Genomic DNA, 15,895 nt, shown 5'->3' on the forward strand with positions numbered 1-15,895 from the left:
AGAAGCTGCTTTTGCATGAACCACATGACATACTGATTGTACCATAAACTAGACAAACAAAAGCCCGTGTTTTTCCCCTATGTATTTATTATCTTGTAAAGAAAGTTTCTTTTCTCTTCCAAAGGAGAAGTGTTGATTTTCTAAAGCACTATCTGCACAAACAGGAGTCGGCAAATTCAAGTCAAGTTCTAATATTCAGAGAATTATAGGGCCAGGATTTTAGAGGAGATGGGACCGGCATAATTTCTTTCAGTGGGTAAGGAGATAGTTCATTTCAATGAATGCTTTGCAGGAGAACTCGTGGGTTCAGAATTAGAAGTCCTGGAATCAGGAGCTGAGTCGGTAGAAAAGGAAATTCAAATAGTTTTTCGTAGGCATAAGAATCAGAATAAGTACTTCACAGGAAAGCTGTTAGAATAAAATAATTTATGTTAAAAGATGTTGAAGCCATGGGACAGAATGTTATAAAGATCAATAATAGATCATTATCATCATTAGGAAGGTATTTTGACATATCTTATGAATTTCTCCATACAGCAGAAAGTTTTTATTTTATTTATTTATTTTTTTAGATAGAGTCTTGCTCTGTCGCCCAGGCTGGCATGCAGTGATGTGATCTCGGCTCACTGCAATCTCCGTCTTCTGGGTTGAGACGATTCTCCTGCTTCAGCCTCCCAAGTAGCTGGGACTACAGGTGTGCAACACCACGCCTGGCTAATTTTTTGTATTTTTAGTAAAGACGGGATTTCTCCATGTTGCCCAGACTGCTCTGGAGCTCCTGAGCTCACGTGGATCTACCTGCCTCAGCCTTCCAAAGTGATTGGATTACAGATGTGAGCCACTGTGCCCAGCCGAAAGTATTTTTTTTTTAATAGTTTGTAGTGTGTGTGTTTCCAAATTTTTGCTGAATTTTTTTCTGATATTGTCTAATTCAACATTTGTTCTACCTGCCATCATCCTTTTGAGTTTTGAGGGGTATGGATTCTGCAGTTTTAAACCTGTTACTTGTCAATCCAAGGAGGTGGCCTAAAATGTGCACACCTATACAGTTGAGATGATTCATTTATTCAACAAACATTTCTTGAGCCCCTGTCTGCCAGGTGTTAGCAATAGTCCTAACTTCTGCCTTCCAGTAACCAAAATAAACCAACAACACAAAAAATCATCAAAACAGTAAAAACAATCAAGCACCTATAAGTGCTTGCTTGGAGACAGCCCTTTGTGGCGGTGACATGAAGGCTTATGCCATCACTCCTCTAAAGTCCACATGCTCTCATCACACCACAGGACCTCCATGAACAGGTGGCCTGAAGGAAAGCAGACTTTGATGACAAGGAGCCACCCATGTCAAAAGTAAAGGGAAAAGCAGTTCCAGCAGAAGGAAGAGCTTGAGCAAAATCCCAGGATAGGAAAGAACTGACTGGTGGTCCAAGTGCAGAGACACCAGCGTGACCAGGTCAGAGAAAGAAAGGAGAATGTCATAGATAGGCAAAGGCCAGAAGTGTTCCAGCCTTCCTGGTGATGGAAAAGAGTGTGCAATTTGTGTCAAGTGCAATTGCAAATCCACAGTTAAATGCTAAATCTAAGTGAAAGCAGAAGTGAATTCCCCATAGAAATTTCCCTTAACTGGTAGCCGGGGATAAATAGCATATTCAAATATCGTTATAGCATGTGACGACAAGAAAACACCAGGTTAAAAGAGCAATGATGTGTGTACAGGCTTTGAAAACAGAGGTTGAACATGTTCCCCGGAAGCTGGGTCACACTATGACCACGTCCTGGAGGAAGTATGGGATTTGAATTCCTAGGAATCTCATGCTTTCTACTTTTGTCCCTGAAGGAGAGAGGATGGAATGAGTATTTGTTAAGACTCTCTGTGTGTCAGGAATTTTATGCATATTGCACAATTTAATCCCAACTATAATCTCATGAAAAAAAATGTTATTTTCTCCTTTTAATGAGTGAGGAAATTTGAGACTCAGAGAGGACAGGTGTCAGGCTCAAGTTCATGTAGCTTGTCTGAACACAACTCTACATCACTCCTCCAAAGTCCACATGTTCTCTTCACACCACAGGGCCTCTGTGGATGGGTAGGACAAGGAAAAGCAGACTCTTCTGCTAGGCCTGCTCAGCCAAAAACTAATAGTCTGAGTGTTTCACTGCTTGCAAGGGCCACTTCAGGAGGTCAGAATTACATGCCCTTGGAAACATAACAAGAAATCTGATTTCTCTCCAATCAGATATTGGTTTGTAGTTAATCAGTTATTGTTATTATTATTATTATTATTATTATTATTCTGGTTGGAGAGAATGTTGCTGGGCACAGATGTTAACTTGGATATTTGATTTATTATATACTCAGTTGACAAAGAAAACCAGATTTTTCTTTCATTTCTCATAAGCATGGCTGCAAATGTTATGGAAAAGTTTTCTTATTAGAGAAAAAAATAGAATTGAGTTGCAGGTAACATGTTTCTAAAATCCTGTAAATGATCACTAGATTTTTGTTTCCTCTTCCCACAAATGACACATGCAAATGCTTTAAAATTAGAATGCAGGTAGGTTTCCGAGGCGGCCCGCCTCGCTATGGCTTTGCACTTCATGTATAAACCTCACTTTGTGTGTTGGGGTGGGAGAAAGCAATGTGCACCTATTTACAATATACTCAGTCTCCTAAGAAGCTCTTTTATTACCCTTCATGTTACAAAGAAAAGGTGGAATTCCATTTAATTGAAACATCCTTATATGTGTATGTGTATGAACACACACATGCATATACACGTACATATATACCTAAGTATATATGCATATTTATGTAATATACATATGAAATTTGATTTTGACTGACATGCAATTGGAGTATTTCATCTTATCATTATATTGTTCTCAGAGTTGATAGCATGAAGATCATATGAGGCTTTTGATTGTTTTAAGAAGTAGACTCTACAGTTACTCTCTCCTATAGCTTTACAACTTTGTAGTTTCAAATGATCAGGCCTGAAAAATAATCTGGTCACTCTGATGAGTGAAAATAGAAAGGAAATAGAAATGATCTTGCTCTTCCTGTTTAAGAATAGCTTTTCTGAGGAAAGGAAGCTCATATATAACTCTTCAATGAAATTCTATTAATTGCCTTTTTCTTCAGTAGGTAGAGACAGGAAATCATGGTCTATTGATCAGTACAATCTGCTTTCCTCTTTGCTTCTGGGGAATAAAGTATGAATTAAGCAGGGGATTTTAATATTATACACGAAGTGTACTATGTTCAGATAAAAGTTAATAACAAAGCACTTCTGTGCAAAATTTAGATCAATTTGTTCTGTCAGTATTGTAATATGGACAGAATTGCCTTTCTGCCAAATGAGGCACGATTCAGTGGTACTGAATAACATTCTAAGTTTAAAAATTATTTTGAAGATTTTTAATAAAAACTTGAGTTTTGGTTGTTTTATCCTGTTTATAAAGAATGAAAAGGCAAACTTCCACAGAATACTGTGTTTTTGTGCTCGTGAGAAGAATATGAAAATGTGGAGAAAGAACAGTCACTTAAATGTAAGAATGGGCTTCAGTGGAAAGGCTTCATGTGTGTCTTGCCTTCTTCTTACTGTGTCATTCTGCCATGTCCCTACGCCAGTCTGAAAGCTGTAAGGTAGGGAGAGTATTGACAGGAATCAACACCTGCCATATTTTCATATAATTAGGAGCTGAGCAAATAAGATAGATATGTGCAAATGTTTTAAAGGGCAGGGTGAAGGAAGAGACTTGGAGTTAATAAAAATGTGAAGGAATAGGCCAGGCGCGGTGGCTCACACCTGTAATCCCAGCACTTTGGGAGGCCGAGGCGGGCGGATCACAAGGTCAGGAGATCGAGACCATCCTGGCTAACAGGGTGAAGCCCTGTCTCTACTAAAAATACAAAAAAGCCGGGCGTAGTGGCAGGCGCCTGTAGTCCCAGCTACTCAGGAGGCTGAGGCAGGAGAATGGCGTGAACCCGGGAGGAGGAGCTTGCAGTGAGCCGAGATCGCGCCACTGCACTCCAGCCTGGGCGACACAGTGAGACTCTGTCTCAAAAAAAATAAAATAAAAAATAAAAAATGTGAAGGAATATAGTTGACAAAAACTAGACTTTGTTTAAATAGCTACATACATTTACCAAGACGATGCAAACCTAAAGAGACAAAGAGATTTGGGAGAAGGATAGAAAGGATGTCAACTAATGTTTTGGAGAATTGGAGCAAGTTGCAATCTCAGAAATTGTAGACGAGGAGGCTGCAATGAAATTAGTCAGTGTGCACTACAGAGGCCCTGAGAGGCTCAGTCTTTGAAGGCAACAAGGAAACTACTTTCTTTTCTCCACAGCCCAGAAGGGCATGGAAAGGTGAGTATGTATAGACCTGAACAGTCACAAAGAAACGAACTCCAGAAACTGGCATTTGAGGGTCTTCTGATGAAAAAGCTTCCTCGGGGTAAGTGTGGTGATTCGTGCTTGTAATCCCAGCACTTGGGAGGCCAAGCAGGAGAATTTCTTGAGTCCAGGAGTTCAAGACCAGTCTGAGAAGACAGTGAGAACCCATCTCTACAAGAAATAGAAAATAAGCCAGACATTATGGTGCATGCCTGTAACTCCTGCTAGTTAGGAGGCTGAGTGAGAGGATTGCTTGAGCCTGGGAGGTTAAGGCTGCAGTGAGCCGTGATTATGCCACTGCATTCTAGCCTGGGTGGCAGATCAAGACTTTGTCTCAAAAAAATAAAAACATTTAAAAAAAAAACAAAGAAAACAAAAAGCTTCCTTGCTACTTGATCACCTGACAAGCCCACCCATTTACATAGAACTTCCAGTTGGGGTTTTTATACCATGATCTTAGTAATGTATCTACAGAGCACAATCTCCAGACACTTGATAACAGCCTAAATATGAAAGACTGAAATCAAAGCAAACAGAAGAAGTCAGAATAAAACAAGAGAATGAAGGGAATAGAAGGAAAATTGTAAAAATGATAATAACTTCAGAAAGATAATAGTATATATTCCCAGTATTTACTTGTTACTATCTAGTATTTAGTATGTGCCAAGCACTTTTCCAACAACTCCATAATAGTGTCTCTTTTCATTCTCATAGCCATATCTTTCAAGCATTACTATCATGTGCATTTTATGGAAAGGCTAAATAACTTGTCAAGGGCACCCAGGTAAATGACAGTCAGGATTTGAACCTAGGCAGTGTGGTTAAAGTCCACCCTCGTAACCATTACGTCTCACTGCCTTTCCAAAACTTAAGAACAGAATGTTATGAAAAGGGAAAAATCAGAAAGTATTTATGCAAATTAAAAACCTAGCTAAAATAAAATATTTATTACATTTTTTACAGTAATTAGTAGAAAGAGTAATGGAATTTTATTGGAAAATTAACTGTCAAATAAATGAAAAACAGAGAGCAATGTAATAAAATGAGAGTATCAATCCAGTATGTTGAACATTGGACTAATCAGTTTCCAGAAGGAGAGAACAAAGAGAGATGCAGAACTTATTAAGGTAACATAGGCCTGAAGAGAAGTTTTTAAATAACCCATATCAACACACATAATATGACATTTTAGGATATACCAAAGATGCAAAGAAAATATAGAGGAAAGAGGCAGAGAAAAAGAAAGAGGGAAACAGTCCATACACAACAAACCAGGAATCACAATGGCTTGTGCAGACTTCTCAACACTCTGAAAGCTAGAAGACAATTGGAGAAGCCTTCTGAATATTAAGAAAAAAAGTGATTTTCAGGCTAGAATTTGATTTCAAGTCAATATAGCATTCAAATATGAAGGGTCTAAAAGGATGTAAGTGCCCTTTTTCTGTTACGGAGGTGTGTTTCTGCAAATGAGAGAGCAGACGAAAAGAAACATCATGTGAGACTTAGGCCAAGAGATAATTGGAAGTGATTAAGGAGAAATTCCATTCCATCCTCAATGGAGAACAACTAAGCCACGTTAGAACACATTAGAACAGAAAAAAATGTCTAATGTGTTTGAGCATTTGAAATGACAAGTATGATGTTTGAAATTAAATATTTGAAACAAATCACTTAAAATACCTGCCAGAGCATTTATTGGGGAAATATTAACAGTATATAGAGAACCAATCATATAAAAAGAAAGACAGGAGAAATTCCAAAAATAGGCAACAAAAGGAACATAAAGCATTAAACACTATTTGACTCAGCCATGAATAAATTATTTACATCATGATAATGTAAATAGTGAATAATGATTTAACAAAATAATTATAAAGGAGTTGGGAAGTGAGAAGAGTACAAAATCCTCATGGACAAAAACAGGAATCAGTAGATAATGCCTAATGCATAAATCAAGAAAATACTGGTCTATTATTTAGAAAAAGAAACCTAACCAACTAGAAACTTTTTTTTTTTTTTTAATATTGGAAGGATCAGCGAAAGAGTTGAAAGAGGAAGTCCAGGAATAGAGAAGGATGGGAGAGGGTGCTTGTGTTTTCTGACCTTTTTAGTGTAAGTATTTTTATGTTTGCAAAACTTTAAATGACATCTAGAAATGTAGAAAGGAACAATATTGTAGAAATGTGAAGATGATAACCACAACTTGGATTTGATATTGAGGCAAGCAAAAACACAAAATTAAGAGCCAAAGATTGGGAGAATAACAAACACTCTTTAGAAACAGAAATTGGAGAGCTAAACCTCCAACTCAAGGAGAAAACGGAATGTGCTAGTGGTAGTAACTTTACAGATAGATGCCTTAACAAAAACAGGTGACTTAGTCCATTTGGGCTGCTATAATAAAATACCATAAACTTGGGGTAGCTTCCAAACAACAGAAATTCATTTCTCACAGTTTAGAGGCTGGGAAGTCCATGATGAAGGCACCAGGAGATTTCTCTTCTGGTGCGGGCCTGTTTCCTGGGTCATAGATGGCACCTTCTTGCTGTGTCTTCACATTGTGGAAAAGTGGGAGTGAGGGATGTTTCTACAGCCTCTTTTATGAAGGCACTAATGCAATCCATAAAGGTTCTGTCCCCATGACCTAATTCTCCCAAAAGCCCTACCTACTATTACCTTCCACCTTGAGGGTGAGAATTCCAACATATGAATTTTGGGACCACATGAACATTCAGACCATAGCACCAAGGAACTTCATAGAAAGGAATTTCATAAAGTGTGCATAAGTCTCATTTGTGCTTGTACTCTGATTACCTACACCCATTTTTGTAAGCATAAAATTAGAGACAATGATTATTATCAAGGGTAGAATTGAGGGCCCATAAGTGTCACAGCAAGGTAGCTTGGGTTGGAGAGGGGCCTGAAATGCAGACTTGTCCCCATGATACTGAATCTTAATTATAGGAAAGGGTTCTGGATTGGTTGCAGATTTACTGGTTTCAATTTTTTTTACACATGTAATGATTGAACCAATTCTCTTTTCAACCAGCAGCCAGCAACTCAACATCACCCTCCCCCTAGCTCTTAGCATTCCTGACCCCAACAGCCAAATTAATCATTCCCATTTTATGCCAGGTATTTAGGTATGCCAAGACCTACTTATGACATAGAGTGATGGTTATGAGCTGAGGCTTTGGATTGAATCCTGACTCCACCACTTCCTAGCTGTGCAAACTAGACACGCTACCAAACCCCACCAGGAAGTTGAGGATGATAATATTAGTAACAGCTTATGAAGATTTTTGTGAAGATTATATTGAAAATATTTACAAAGCACACAGCATAATTTCTTTTATGTAATAAACACTCAAGATGACAGTCATTATTATTAATGTTATTAACTTGGAGAAGTATTACTTCATGAATATTGTAACTTTTAATCATATATGGATTAAATTTTATCATTATTTGTTATGTCAACCACATTATGGTCCTTATATGACTTTAAAACCACTTAGAAAGGAAATACTTATAATTTATTGAAGTAATCCAAGTAATTTGCATTTATTTTGAATCTTAAACTTTATCAGCCTCCCTAATTTTTCCAATCACTTTGAACTGATACTACTCATTCTTGGTACTCGGTCTTCTCTTACATTCAAACATCTTGTAAGGCATAGATGTAATTTATGAAGTTCTTTGTCTCTTCAAGGCAGTTTTATCCTGTATGATTCTTTAGGTTCACCATTCATCTTAGATCACTGGTCCTTTTTATTTATCCCAATTATCTGTTTCTTCTATAACCAAGATAACAAGATAATGTGCTACATTATCTCTTTGGAAATTTAAAATAAGCAGTAATTTTTCCAGGCCAGGCTCTCTAAGAGGCTTCCCAAGATATCCAGAGTCTGACTAGCAACTCTAACCTCTCAGAAACATAGTATTTTGAGCACATCAAGGGTAGATCCTTTTCTGGGAATACATTCTAATGAACCACAATGGCAGTATTTACATTTATAATGAGAAATGGCAATCACAGATTCCAGGTACTTGATGTCCATATGAATACTGCCTTTATCTCCTGTAGACATATCTACCCAAGGAGTTAAATCATCATTTATTCATAGAGCTTAAAATAAAAACAAAGGGAAGTAGTTAAACACATTTTTTGTTTACTGAAATCCAGCTAAAAATGGCATGATGTGTTAATCTCCATGCAATAGATTATCTTGTCTGGAGGATTAAGATACTCAAAGTTGACTAAGCTCTCTTTTTCTTTAACTCACCAACTTGAATGGATACTTCCAGTACTTGTCTGTGTTATTGTCCTTTTTCTGTTTGAGGTAAAATTAATTCAGATTCTCCCCAAACTCACTAATTATTTAGAAGTTATTTGGGTATCACCTCATCGTTGTTAGTTGACTTTTTCGGAACTCTGCAATGAAACTCAGGCAAGGTCTTATAGGGAGAAATTAACAGGTGAAATATTAATTTCTCATGTAGACTTGAGGCCAGTTTTTAGAAGAAATTAGTCTTTGTGATAGATATGCTTGATTTCACATCTTCTTGGAAACAGCACACCTCAGTAGCTCCCATCTTCTTGCCACTTCCTGTTAACAGAATCAGAATTTTATCTTCCCCTAATCTCCCCAAAACATGAGCTTGTCACTTGCTGGAGCAGGTCACCAGGAGAAGCAGAAAAGTGACTGTACAGCTTTTCTTTTTGTTCTTTTTTCTTTCTTTTTTTTTTTTTTTTTTTTTTTTGAGACGGAGTCTCGCTCTGTCGCCCAGGCTGGAGCGCAGTGGCCGGATCTCAGCTCACTGCAAGCTCCGCCTCCCGGGTTCACGCCTTTCTACTGCCTCAGCCTCCCGAGTAGCTGGGACTACAGGCGCCGCCACCTCGCCCGGCTAATTTTTTTTTTTTTTTTTGTATTTTTAGTAGAGACGGGATTTCACCGTGTTAGCCAGGGTGGTCTGGATCTCCTGACCGCGTGATCTGCCCGTCTCGGCCTCCCAAAGTGCTGGGATTACAGGCTTGAGCCACGGCGCCCGGCCTAAAGTGACTGTACCGCTTTTCAATTAGTAACACATTAGAAGGGATTTCAAGAGCTGGGTAGGGGCTGGGTCCCTTAGAGAAAGGAATCAGTAAACAGGAACTCCAGAGAGAGAATGAGTAAATAACTTTAGAGAGTTAGGAAATATAGGAGATTCACAAGGAAGCAACTATCCCCCCCACCAAATTCCTTCACCCCTCCCATAGGCCAGGGGGAATATCCATTCCATCATTTCTCTTAAATTCCCAAATCCAAACAAGGAGGTGTTGAGATGTTTAATCCACTTATGGTAAGAATAAGCTAGATAACTAGAGGAGGGTACAACACCAAGACCCCTCTATAGAGCTTGGCACCATCATCTGAATTATTAAATACAGAATTGCACAGGACATCATCAGATGCCAGTGTGTACTTATTTCAGGAAACCCTTAGAAAGAAACAGTTTTTTTAATATGTTATAGGATCTCCCCTTCCATGAAGCCACAAACAGGTAGGAACACAATATCCCCACTCAACTTCTTTGAATACAATTCTCTTCCCTGTACTATAGAAAGTAAGCCTTCTCTGAGGGGGCCCAAAAGAAGAGAGGATTTATCAAGGTTAAGTTACTTGTATGAATGACTCCTTTTCTTAATCATAGATGAGTAAATTCTACAGGTTTGAATGGAATACAGTTCTTTTTTTCTATAAAATGATTATTCTTATATTAAATGTTAATTTCAGAGTTGGGCTCTGTGATGACAACCTTATTTTGCTTATTTTCAAATTCTTGAAATTTGTCTCTCTGTTGTCCTCCTGTAACAAAGCACTTGAGGTATAGTCAGGAGGATTTTCAGTTAGAGTTAATAAAATATCCCTTGGTCATGGTTGTCCCAGTAATACATGGAGGCATACATAAGATTGTGCCCAACCAACTCTACAGGTTAGAGAAGTTTTAACTGTTAGAGCAATGCGGAGAATCTAGTTTCATTCTAAAAGACTTGATTTGAAAACCCTTCATCCATTGAACAAGTGTACATGTCCTAAAAAAAAAAATGTAGAGTAGGATTAATCCAAACTACTATCTAATTGTATTCTTCAACCTGATGGTGGAAGGCAGAGAGATGTAGATGGAGATCCTCAATGTCTCAGAATCGAGGACATCACTTTGAATGTCCCATGATCTCTAGTTTCCTTCCACCTATGCTTCGAATTTTATGATTTGTGTTTTAGCAATACACTAAATAAAATATTTGTTGGGTTGCTGAAACAATCCTTTTATGGCTCACCTTATTTTCCTGAAAAATACACCTCGATCTTTGTCATTCGACTGCAATTTCTTTAAAATTTTTACTCATGATTCGTGACACAGAGATTGTACACAAAGTTCCATTCTGTCTGGGATGTAAGACCATTAAGGTATTGTAAAGCACCAAGACTGTGCTTTTGCAATTTCCCTATTTCAGAACACATGTTAAGCAACAGATTTCCCAGTGGTTTAAACATGGTCAGGAGTTAGGTGTGCTCAGTACTGACTCTACTTCATTCTTGTTCTGTCCATCTGTGACTTTTGAGCTTGCTGGATCACTGTGTCACTCACTAACTATCTTGGTGTCTCCAAATTCCATAAAATAGTAGATAATTGATAAAAACATTTACCACCTTGTCACTTGATCTTTTTGGGGATCAAGAAGTTTCACATAGGTAATGAATGGGACCTCAAATGTCAAATCTGTCTTTTAACCCCCAGAAAACATTTTTCTTGAGTGAAAGAATGATTGGAAAATTCCTTTTCCACCTGTACTTGAAGGAAAATACTTATTTTGTTTACATTTTAAATATTTCTTGTAATGTTAAAGACGGTGAAGTGCCTAGAGATCCATAAATGGATATATATATATATATATATATTTTTTTTTTTGCTGGAGTATAATACTTTTAAAAACCGCATCTAGTCCAGACATGGGTCTCATAAATGTAAGTGTTCTCTATTCTTTAGCATTGTATTATAGAAACACTGGAGAAATATAACCTACAGCAAGCACCGCCCCAAACTGTTTGAAACATCATGTCTTTTTAGAGTTCACAAACATTTTTTGACACAAAACATTACTGAAATGATGAATCATCTAATAAGTATGTCCTTTATTGATATTTCATTTTATTATCAACAAAACTCTGCCATGGAGTAAGTAGAAGCATTATCATTGCCATTTTGTTATTGATTCAACTCCATAATTAAATTTTTATTCATAGATGAAGAAAAGGGGGTGTTGAGGGTGCAACAGGTTCACTTAAAAAATGTATTTTTTATGACTTTCAATTTCTTAAGAGATGACACAAAAGATCTGCCTAGCCTACTTTCTTAACCCAAGCCCTAACTGAAAGTCTAAGAGATGTATTTCTAGGGAATTACCCAACCTCAGCATTCTCAGGTTTTCCAGTGTTCTCTGTCTGTGTCAGAATTCAAAAACACTAGCTCAATAATTCTCAAAATTAAAAGTCTGCTTTTATTACCTGGTAATAAAATAATAGGCATATTAACCATAATCCTGAAAAGTATATTCTTTCAATTCTGTTATAGAACAAAAACAGATTGTTTTTAGCTAGTCAAGAGGTTTGAAATATTGTCAGATAGCACATAATAGACAATCAATTTAATATTTATTAAATGAATTAGTGAAATTTGAATCTCATTTGTTAAATGAATTAGTAAAATTTGGGCCTCAGGGAGTGGGGCTTAGAAGTGTGAGGGAAGTCTGAGAAACAAAGTCAGTGGAAAAGCTGCTGATTAAGAATACGGCACTACTGCTTTTCAATTCAGAGGATTTATAAACAGAAATCTAGGTATATTTTCTTAATCCGGGTTGCTCAAATAGAACCAGAGTTTCATATATTTTGCAAGTCTCCCTTTGGTAAATCCCTAGTTAACAATAAAGCTTGAACTTCCTCCTTTTACTTCTGGGTATTTTGCTTTTTTCATGATAATAAACAGTTTAAAACCATGAAGAAACTCTTAGTAAGTCATATTAGCTCTACTAGGCCTATTCAATAGAAGCTCTGGGCGTTTCATTTGAAGAAGCCATTGATCCATTGACTCATCACCAGGACAGCAATTATCAGTATATGGCATCGTTTGTAGCACAGAGACATATGGTTAACTGGGGGTTCTGTTTAATTGATCTCTTTGTTAACCAGGACTTTACAACATCTTAATACATTAGAAAAGTTACATATGCATAAACATTTACTTTTACAGTCAGGTTCCCATTTATATTTAGAATGGGTCTAATCCATATTTTAAAATATATGCATACATGCTTCAAGTAGGATTAATATTGTTTAAGGTCTAACTTATTTTGTCGTCTAACAGTTTTTATTTATTTCATCTTCTAACAGTGTTTATTTAGAAATATATCACGCCTGTAATCCCAGCATTTTGGGAGGCTGAGGTGGGCGAATCACGAGGTCAGGAGATCCATCTTGGCTAACATGGTGAAACCCCATCTCTACTAAAAATACAAAAAATTAGCCAGGCATGGTGGCACGTGCCTGTAATTTCAGCTACTCGGGAGGCTGAGGCAGGAGACTCGCTTGAATCTGGGAGGTGGAGGTTGCGGTGAGCCAAGATCATGCCCCTGCACTCCAGCCTGGGTGACAGAGCGAGACTCTGTATCAAAAAAAGAAAAAAAGAAAAAAAAATGTATATATATATATGTAAACTTGACTACCTTGAGTATTCTTTTATTTTTTTTTTAATAATAGAAAGCCAACATCTCAAGTTTTATTTCAGTTATTGTCTCTGATTTTTCTTTTTTCTACCCATGGAATACATTGTAGATTTTTGCTTAGTTTTGTTTTGAAATCCTTACGGCTCTTGTAACTGCAGGCATATCTAAGTATGAGATTTGGAACATACCTCATAGAATATAGCAGGACAATAAAGAGTTACCAAAGAATTACCGTAAGAAAAAAAAATTACCCATGTAAATGTTGAAGTCATATCCTGACCGAAGGAGGAAGTGGCAGGTCCCTGGGCTCAACTTTATCTGATGCTGTACATTAGACAGCACACTGCTGACTATTTTCAGTTGTTTCTGTAACAGCAGAAAGTGCACTCACTAGGAGTTGTCAGGATTCAAAATGCTCAAGAGAAAGCCATCCAATGTTTCAGAGAAGGAGAAACATCAAAAACCAAAGGTAAGGAAATTTCATACATAGTTAAATAAAATCAAACTATTTAATAGAAAATAAACACATATGTGTGTTTGAACACATACAATGTTCTCATCTGTGAGTCATAAGTCAAACGTAGGGTTTAAGGCCTCATGGCAAATATGGAAAAATTAAATTGCAAAGTTGGATTTTAAATCACACCTAGCAATTATTGTCTCTGTAATTTTGTCTTATAGTGCATATTGGAACATTTACATCTGTAAGTGAAGTTTGAGTTCGGCTCAACTTCAAAAAAATCAATTTAGTGGTCTCTGAGTATTTGTTATCGTAAAGTCGTCTTGCACGTTTTTAATGACTATGAGATTGTCAATGTCTATTAAACAGTCTACTGAATGAATTTTATCTCTTAAGAGGTTAGCTCTTCAAAATAGAGTTATGAGAAGGTTGTAAAATGGAAATGTTAAGTTAAATATAAGACTTTTCTCATTTTTGAATGTTGTTATGATAGTTTGTTGTAGAGATGTATATTTGCTATTCTCTTGAACTAATGTTATTACTACACAAAAAATTGGGCTGTGTTTCGAGAAGCATCAAAACACCATATACTGGTAACTTGACAAATTGGTAATATTAATATGTAGAATGTTGCTCTGTTCTTTGTCTTGGCAATAAGTGCTACTTTAAAAAAAATAGGTCATGGGATAAAGTTTAGATTCTATTGTAGAACTCTAGATTTATTAATAACATAAAACAACTATTTACAATGTACCAATGTCAGAAAATTTCTCCAATATGTGTACATTTCTTTTCTTAGGTAAATAAAATTTTTAATCTCTTTCTGAGATAAACAATAGCTGAGTCCAGTTTTTTTTGAAGGATTCATTTATTGTCTATCAGTCTTTGTATGTTAGGCACCCATTTTCAGAGAAAGAGGTTGGTTTCTTTCATTTATTATGACCTTTTGAATTGATGAGATATAGAACAATGGTCAATATTTTTAAACTCTTTGGAAGTTACCATCCAAGTTTTTCTGAAGGAAACAAAAATAAATGATTTCCTATCTTTGGAAAGGTAGAATAAATGATTTTTTTTTTTTTTTTTTTTTTTTTTTTTTGAGACGGAGTCTCGCTCTGTTGCCCAGGCTGGAGTGCAGTGGCCGGATCTCAGCTCACTGCAAGCTCCGCCTCCCGAGTTTACGCCATTCTCCTGCCTCAGCCTCCCGAGTAGCTGGGACTACAGGCGCCCGCCACCTCGCCCGGCTAGTTTTTTGTATTTTTTAGTAGAGACGGGGTTTCACCGTGTTAGCCAGGATGGTCTCGATCTCCTGACCTCGTGATCCGCCCGTCTCGGCCTCCCAAAGTGCTGGGATTACAGGCTTGAGCCACCGCGCCCGGCCCCTGAATAAATGATTTTTAATATTAATTCTTTCTGACCCATATACATAATAATGGATAGACAAGCATCTTTAGTTTAAAATATAGCTAGATAACATATCATGATTTTTTCCCTAATATAAGAAAAATTCAAAGTAACATTTTCCAAATAATACAAAAAAGTTTTTAAAAGCATGACTTGTGCTTCTATTTAAGATTAATTTTATATGATATTTACTTGATTAAGTGCAACAAATAGTTGACAATTGTAGGTTTAGGGAAGATCATAAAAGTTAATATGGAGAATGATATACCTCAAAATATTTAAAATCTAGAGTATTTAATAAAGCCTGTATTTTATAGTGAGTTAGAGTCATATTTATGACATTAAACTATTTTCAAAATGATACTTTACTCCATCATTATTTGCCTTAAGAGCAGTAACTATTATAATATGCTTAGAATATTGTTAATCTTGACTTCCTTATTCAAAATAAAAATATATTTGAAAATATGTACATCTTTGAACAAAACATATCACAGAAAATGGTAACATTGGAAACGCTAAGTTTTGTTGTGAATGAATTCTTATTTTCATTAGACAGATGGTTTCATTCTGTATGGATTTAAAGAGATGTGAGAATAGATGTACAGGTATGTTTTTCATACATTCAACTGGATTCTTTCCTTTTAACATGGAAGTGATATTTTTCCATTTGTAATTATGTCTTAAAATAACTCTTTTTTCCTCTTAATTCACATTTATTTTGGTGGGTAATTTTCTTTGCATATTATATGAATAAAGAGCAGTATCCGGCCAGGTGCATGGGCTCACACCTGTAATTCCAGTACTTTGCAGGGCTGAGGCGGGTGAATCACTTGAGTTCAGGAGTTCTAGTCCAGTCTGG

At 36.6% G+C, this 15,895-nt stretch overlaps 1 protein-coding gene across 2 annotated transcripts in view; it reads left to right on the forward strand.

The window, feature by feature from the left end:
* The window catches only part of SAMSN1 (SAM domain, SH3 domain and nuclear localization signals 1), a 176,375-nt gene that overhangs the window by 100,630 nt on the left and 59,850 nt on the right, over window positions 1-15,895 (forward strand). The window contains exon 1 of one of the 2 annotated variants that reach the window (XM_050782361.1): window positions 13,488-13,638. The exons of the other annotated variant lie outside the window; for it this stretch is intronic. Within the exon in view, the coding sequence (XP_050638318.1) occupies window positions 13,582-13,638 (57 nt within the window). The 5' untranslated portion in view covers window positions 13,488-13,581. Of the gene's footprint in view, window positions 1-13,487; window positions 13,639-15,895 lie in introns of those variants that run through there. 2 annotated transcript variants of the gene reach the window in all.

This window comes from Macaca thibetana, chromosome 3, assembly GCF_024542745.1.
Source record: "Macaca thibetana thibetana isolate TM-01 chromosome 3, ASM2454274v1, whole genome shotgun sequence".
Taxonomy (NCBI): domain Eukaryota; kingdom Metazoa; phylum Chordata; class Mammalia; order Primates; family Cercopithecidae; genus Macaca; species Macaca thibetana.